The sequence below is a fragment of the Bombina bombina genome, chromosome 4 (genome assembly GCF_027579735.1).
Source record: "Bombina bombina isolate aBomBom1 chromosome 4, aBomBom1.pri, whole genome shotgun sequence".
Classification (NCBI taxonomy): Eukaryota; Metazoa; Chordata; class Amphibia; order Anura; family Bombinatoridae; genus Bombina; species Bombina bombina.
In genome coordinates, this window is record NC_069502.1 from 265,051,984 (window position 1) to 265,060,256 (window position 8,273).

Below are 8,273 nucleotides of genomic sequence, written 5' to 3' on the forward strand. Positions count from 1 at the left end.
GAAATTGTCAGGGGTGCCTAAACTTTTGCATACAACTGTATGTATATGTATGTGTGTGTGTGTGTGTGTGTGTGTATATATATATATATATAATGTGTGTGTTATATCAAAGTAAACATATTATGTTACAAAAGACAAATATGGGCACTTTGACATTCTTAGTGTAGCCACTGTCTGCACTACTGAGACAGTGGCATACTGAGAAATTAAAGAGACATGAAACACACAATTTTTTCTTTCATGATTCAGATAGAAACAAATTGGAAAGTTATTTTAAATAGCATGTTCTATTATCTAATTTGTTAGCTCTCATTGTATCCTTTGTTGAAAATATACATAGGTCGGTTCGGAAGGTTTTGGTGCTTGCACATACAGTATATGCCTCTTGTCATAGGCTTTCACTTACCTCCTAGTAGTACGTTACTGCTCTTTCAATAAAGCATATCAAGAGAATGAATCAAATTAGATAATAGAAGTAAATTAGAAAGTTGTTTTAAATTGTATGGTCTATATGAATCATGAAAGAAAGAAACATTTTGTGATTCATGTCCCTTTTAAGCTGCATTCTGCTTTTTCTGAACATGGATATGAATCTGACTTCCTGTCTGTCTAGCATATACTGAATAGTAAACCAGCTCATGTTACTCTAGAAGATTTGTAAATCAATGCCTTCCTGTAGAGACCCCCAGTTTACAAGAAGTAATGGACACTCCACAAATTAAGTAAAAAAAATTGAACAAATAAAAAAAGTTAAATCATTTAAAAATTATGAATAATACATATTGCAATGATTTCTGTTAATTATAAGCCACAGCTTTCATTGTTGTAATAAAAAACACTAGAAAGTTTTATATCACTTTAATATTGGAAAATAAATGATAAAAGTAAGCGCAGGGCTAATGTTACATGTAACAGTATTTAAATACGTTTCAAAGCAGTCATTGAGGTGCATAATAAACAATAGCATAAATTATGCTTACCTGATAATTTCCTTTTCTTCTGATGGAAAGAGTCCACAGCTGCATTCATTAATTTTGGGAAATAAGAACCTGGTCACCAGGAAGAGGCAGAGACACCGCAGCCAAAGGCTTAAATACTCCTCCCATTTCCCTCATCCCCCAGTCATTCTGCTGAGGAACAAGGAACAGTAGAAGAAATGAGGGTGAAAGGTGCCAGAAGAATGACGCCCCACATAAATTTATGGGTGGGGAGCTGTGGACTCTTTCCATCAGAAGAAAAGGAAATTATCAGATAAGCATAATTTAGGTTTTTCTTCTTAAATGGAAATAGTCCACAGCTGCATTCATTACTTTTGGGAAAACAATACCCAAGCTATAGAGGACACTGAATGCCAAGACGGGAGGGTACAATAGGCGGCCCATACTGAGGGCACCAGGCCTGAACCTCTACCCAATAAAAAAACACTTTGTCCAAAGCCGAGAAAAACCTTTTTAAAGAAAAGCCCCAAGGACACTGAATAGCAGCTAGTCCAGAAACCAAACCAGAGACCGAAACTGGCCCAGGCACCTAATAGTTCAGGCAAACCTAATCCTAGAACTAAACACCCCAGCTGGCCAAAAAGCCAGACACAAGGGATATGGATGCATATCCAGAGAATCCGGATAGTGAGAAGCCCCTACCAAAGGAAGGGACCACCACTAGCTAAAGTCCAACACTCCAAGGAGCAAGGCTAGAAGTTGTATGAAAAAACTTCTCAGAGCCTCAGGACAACCAAGGGATACCTTGAGGCAAAAAAAAAATCCTACTAGCAGGACTAGTCTCCCTATCACCTCCGCACAAACAGAGGACACGAGGAAGAAAAAGGCACTAAGCCTACCCAGCTCCGGAAAACCCCGAGATAAACAAAGTCCCCACAGGGAACAGCTGTCACGCAAAGGTCTCTTATAACTCAGACAGACAGTACACGTTAAAGAGTAAGAGCTTCATCTAGTACACTATAAACAGCTTACGCATACACCTGCAAGGTGTCAAGAGCTGCAACTGGTTTCAAACTGAAAACCGCATGCTAGACAGCTATCCTGAACAAGCTGTTGGATCAAGCCCAAAAGGACAAATCCAGAGGCCTAAAAATGAAGGCCAAACCGCTCAACTGTGGCAAGGGGCGTCAAGCCCTCCAACCCTCCACCACATAGGGGAGGAAAAATCTAAGTTCTGATGACTCGAAGTTCAGTAAACTCCCCTGTCTGGCTTTCTATGACTAAAGGCTATAAGGACTGAAACAATCCTTCCTGCCTCACGGACCCAAGGGTCCTCTCGAATGCTTAGTTGAACATGAGAAACAATGATAACCTGAGCACTCAGCGCTTATACCAGACCAGCCGAGCAGAACAGCGCCACGTGTCTGAACAGCCGCAAGACCGAATGACCCCGACAGGACCAGCCTGCACCTAGGGTCCTAACCGGCAAGCTGCATAAATTCTCCCTCATAGGGGAAAAAACAGAAAACATTTTTAACATAGGACTAACATGTCCAAAACAATTCCCGAAGAAGTAATAAAGAGTATCAATCGCAGAAGGTTCCTGAACGAAACAAAAACAAATAAGACATCCCATCGGATACAAATAAAATACAAGGCAACACGGAGGTTAACGCCCAAAAAGACACAGGCCTACCCGCAGGACCAGCCAAACGGAGCCCTATCTTTCAAAATCTGGGAAAGATCTCAAACAAATGACAATCAGTAGATTACTTCATCCCTACATGTCTAATGAGGTGCGACATTCGAATTAGCAGACTGTAAATCCCCGTATCTGGTAACGATAGGGTCAGTCAATAACTGGAAAACATGTCTGAGCAATACGCGAAGGCGCACAATCCTGTAATGAAAGGCACAACACTCAGGGACAGTTACACCCGCGGGGAACTGTAGAGGCTCTCCCTAAGGCGGAAGACCCGGGACAATAGGGCACGAACACATTCTCAAAGAAACATCTGGACTCTGCAGACGAACAATCGCCAACATTATGTGGAAACGAAAACTTGCTGCAACTTTCAGGGGGAACACGCCACCCTGCATGGAGGAATCAGAAACTGGGTTACCCGCATGTGTAGAAGTATGAATTAGTAGGGAACTCACCTCTCGGAGGACAGGACACCCAGAGGCGGATGGCTCAGCAGTCCCTTGATTCCCTGAGTGAACCAGGCGCTCTGAAATCGCATACGGAACAAAACTGATTGACATGTGTCAACGAGGCCAATCCGGATTAGTCACTGGACACAGAATCTGAATCTGAATTCAAAATAGTCTCAGTATCAGAATCCTCCATAACTGAATCTGAAATTAGCACAGTCTCAGCATCCGAATTCTCCATAACTGAATAGAGGATATATAAATATGGACTAAAGTAGTAAAAATAAAAACAGCACCTGACACCCCCAATGACTGGGGCACTCACCACCTCCTATGACCCAGACCCCTGTGGACTAGAACATTTCCTTTGCCACATGGTCGGGAATGCGGAAATGGAAAATGGAACTTAACCACGCCCGAACACAAGATGAACCGTACAGTCCAAAAAAGCGCCCCCAACCAAAAGGGCGCTTTACTTCCAAAGGCCTTAATGTTCCAAACCACGAGCCCATAAACATTGCACATTAGCTGGTTGAATCACATAACAAGCATGATTATAAACCCCCCTGTTCAATAACCCCCCACCCCCTCAGGAGATATTAACCCTCGATTCCAAGATTCTACAAGAGACTCACTGAGACCCTTATAAGTTAGACCCGCAAGGTGGCAGCCTCTCGGGAAAACATTCACATTACAGTACATTGATGATGAATAAAGTAAAATGAAACGATCTTACCGGAATCTACGCCGTGGAACAGGAACATGACCTTTCAAGTGTGACGGATAGTAGCATCGCCTGCACCATGGACTTGAGAGAAGAAAGCAGGCAGCGGAGCGAAGTTTGACAATGCTGATTGCTTGAGGAGCTGTTAATCTAAGTCGGGATGGTTTTGCAGAAAGACTCTCCCTGCATCTCCGGACTCTAACTTTCATCCAAGCCCTCACTTAGAGACTGACAGGACTACTTAAAACTCCTATCCCATGCCGAAGAATACTACCCTCCATAAGAGACAAAAACAAAAATGAAAAATTCTGACACTTTTCTGCCAACCTCCTGGGACGAAAGGCAAAGAATGACTGGGGGATGAGGGGAGTGAGATGAGTATTTAAGCCTTTGACTGGAGTGTCTTTGCCTCCTCCTGGTGGCCAGGTTCTTAATTTTCTAAAGTAATGAATGCAGCTGTAAACTCTTTCCATTTATGAAGAATAAGGCTTCTTATCTGGTTTGTAAAAAGGAAACTAATGACCCCACAATTATTAAGCCCTTAACTACACTAGTAAGATATTCTTAGGACAATAAATGAATAAACGCTAAACATATGTAATGCCGCCGCCGTTTTGAAACCTAGGTTATACTACAGGTATCTGAAGGAGAGTTTCTGAACATGTGAAACACACATTAGTGCTGTAATGCAGTGAAATCTACATTTCAACACAGAGGCACTTAGGACTAGAGGGAGATGGGGAATATCCTCAGTACTATGTTTATAAAATGTATTTAGTGTTTAAATACCTTTTAATGACTAGGATGTGGGATTAGTATTGATCCCAGAATAAGGTTCCCCCCTCTTTTTAGATTTATATACTGTATTGATTGATCCAGATTTAAAGATTAGGCAATATAGTTGATTATGGGGCATAACAAAGTCTCTCCTCAGAGGGCCGATCCAGTTTTGAATCCTATCCATTCAGATGAAACTAGACAGCCCTATTGAGATTGTCATTTCTGTAAGATCTACAAGGGTTAAGGTTGCAATATGCTCATAGTTTGGGAAAAAATAAATGTCTAACTCGTCTTCTGATCTTTTTTTTTTTTTTTTTTTTACATTTAAAAGTTTAAGACTCTTAAGGCTACATATAAATATGGAAGGAACACGAAAAGAAATAACCTTTTGTCATATATTTTTCTTCAGATGGTATAGGACTATTACATAGGCCTTATTAACCACTCTGCTTAACTTAATTTAAGAAGAGATAGAAAACCCCTTCTAATAGATGAAAATTCCCTCTTTCAAATGAGGGGTCTAAGGACCCTCTAATTTGCTCAGGTGGTCATAGTGGCTTCAATGATTATTTGAAAGACCTATATGCATATAGAAGAAAATCAGAGAGGACATAGCCCTTCTCTCCTTTTCTCAACCTACAATGTATAGAATGTGAGACCTCTGATTCAAACAATTAGGATTGTCTCTTTAAAATAAAGGTATGAATGTAAATTATTACTGCACATATTAAATAAGCCTTAGTGAAGATTACTAGTTGGTGCTACACTTAAGTAACTTAAATGGCTCATCACAAATAATGTATCATATCTAGAGAGATGGTATACTATCCGTTAAATAGGTGTTCAGTAATACAAACCATTAAAGTAATATGAATGGAAAAAATACAGTTGCACCCTTGTCCTTTCTTGCACCAGTTAGATGTCCACCTTTCCATAGCAGTTCCTTGCATGGGTTAATCGTTGCGCATCTGCTTTGGAACTTATATATTCTTGTATAGCTTTTAAGCATATTTTCTCGTGGAGTGATCAGTTTTTGCTTTTTGCATGATTCAATGTAAATGCTCTAAATCATTATCACTTCTCGGCACACTTCTAGATTATTTATTAATTAGCATTAGGAATGGATTATAGTCTAACCAGTCCGAACACTGTTAATTGGGATTGGCAATATAAAAGCCTGACTGCAGTGGAGCAGAGGTATAAAATCTATAATGCATACAATTTCTTAAATGTTTATTTTAATTTCTATAAATTATGTTGTGCTTTACTTTTTTTTTTATTTGCAGACAATGGAAGAATATATGAGCAAGCCAACTTTCTAGGAGAGATCAGACTATAACAGCAACAGAGTCTGCATTGTGAGTTTCCTTTGGTTACAGAGAATCCACCAGCATCAAAGAACTCTATTTTATGGCACTGCTGGGCGGGCCTTCACTATGCTAGTTACCAGACCGGAAATGCACAAATCAATAGAACGTTATTGCAAAGACTATAGTGTTCAATCTTTAGACGCCTTATGGACCATATATTTGAATATGCAACAGGAATAAACCTATGCAAAGAAAAAAAGAAGCTTTTTAATCCAGAAATAAAATATTTTTTTATTTATATATTTTGTGTACCTGTATTAGACAAAAGATTGGATTCTGGTATTTAAACTGTTTTTGTACTTTTATTTTTTTGTTGGGAATCTAAAGTAAAATAATCTTTTAACCAATTTGCAGCAATAGCGGTCAGTAACAACTAGTGATTTTGTGGTCCTTCCGTGAAGCACATTATTAGAACGGTAACACTTGCTAAATGATGTATATAGATTTTCACTATATTTATATGAATAATTTAAGCAGGAGAACCAATTTAATGTTTGTCAATGGACAATAACACAATGTTTACTGGATTTTCTTAGGTTTTCTGAGATTCAAACTGTATTTTTTTCTTTTCTTTATATCAACCTATTATTATTTCTTTGTATTTTTCTATATTTTGTGATATTCAATACATTCTTCTCTATCTTCTCAAAAAATGTAATTTTCTTTAGGCATTGCTGCCAAATTGTTATATTGGTGTTTTTTTAATTTTTGTTTTGAATTATTTATAAGTATTTTATTCTTGCAGTCTTTGGGGATATAATAATTAGTAGAGTGAGGAACACTGCCTTTTATTCCTGAAGTAGGTAAAAAAAAATACTTTCATCTGATGAAAAGATTAAGCTTTTCTTCAATTAAAGTGTGATCATGTCTTTCAAATTATGGATCAGCTGTAGTACAACATTTCACCACAGCTTTACTTATTCCACATTATAAAACACATTCATTCCACTAGCATTTTTAAAGGGACATGATACTCATATGCTAAAATCACGGGAATGTGATGCAGCATAACTGTAAAAATTGACAAAAATATCACATGAACAATTCTATGTAAAATTAAACTTCCTTAAAGGGTCAGTTTACCCTAAATTGTCTTACCTTTTAATTTGTTCCCAATTATCCATTTTACCTGCAGGAGTGTCATTTGAAATAGCCAATTTTGCCTGTGGTATCCATACCTATACTGAAAGTTTCTATACTTAAAGGGACATTAAATACTACGTACATTTTATAAGCATATTATTGAGGAAATACCTTGCCTCTCTAGTCATGGGTGCCGCCATGTTGAAATTTGCCTTTCATTGCATTCCAGTGCTAATATGTTTGCACATGTGCAGTAACTCTCCTTCAAATACTTGCAGTGTAACCTAAGTTCCAAAATGGCTGCACCCATGATAAGAGGGAGGTGCATGAAATGTATTTAGTGTTTAATGTCCTTTTAAGTATAGGCTAAAGAAAAGTGGTGTCAACATAGCCATCAGAAGAAATTACACTCCCAGTGGGGATTAGGAGAGATATCATTTTCAATAGTTTTCTCTACGTATTGGGCTTTGGTATACATACATAATATAAAGAAGCATTTCATGTACAAAAAGTGATAAAATAAAGAGATCTGATTTCTTTGCAAGCTCAACCAATTTCAATGGGTGGTGGTTTCAAAGAACAAATATTTCATATAAAGCACCTGGTATAACAAGTCATTGGAAACACATTAAGGGAGAAACAATTTTTACAGTATACAGTCCCTAATTGGATGTTTAAAGTCACTTTACAGTGCGCTGTGGCCAATGAGGAGAGTTTGAGGTAAAATAAAAATGTTCTTGTCAGCTTATAGGCATATGCTGTATCATTTTCAAATGATTCCACGTATCATGTCCCTGTTAAAGTGTCCTACTTTTACAGTACTTTATTGAGAGACTTGTGTTAAAAATAAAATCAATTATTTGTTTTCCCTGTGGGGAAAAAAACAATAAACAGTGGTCTTTCTACTTATCCGTCTTTGTCCACTGAAGTACACTTCCTCTTGGCTTCCGAATCAAAATAATTAATGTAACCTTTTTTTACCGAGCAAAATATTTTTAGCATGTCTATATAGAGTGCTCTTTCATGATAGTGATAGTTAACTGTTCCTTTAAGGGTGTTTTTGGTAGGGAAAGTTATTTTGTTCCACAAAATAGAAAAAAAAATAATCTAAAGGATCATTCTCTCACATTTGTTCTCCTTTGTAGGAGAATTGTGGGTAGAAATCCAAACTGAAGGATGTTTGATGTTCAAACTATTCTGGTTTAGTTATTAACATTAGAATAG

The 8,273-nt window shown here is 37.9% G+C and overlaps 1 protein-coding gene across 1 annotated transcript in view; it reads left to right on the forward strand.

Annotated features, from left to right (window-relative positions):
* The window catches only part of AP1S3 (adaptor related protein complex 1 subunit sigma 3), an 85,876-nt gene extending 77,918 nt beyond the window's left edge, over positions 1-7,958 (forward strand). The window contains exon 5 of the mRNA XM_053709958.1: positions 5,883-7,958. Within this exon, the coding sequence (XP_053565933.1) occupies positions 5,883-5,918 (36 nt within the window). The 3' untranslated portion in view covers positions 5,919-7,958. The remainder of the gene's footprint in view (positions 1-5,882) is intronic.
* Positions 7,959-8,273: the final 315 nt, after the last annotated feature.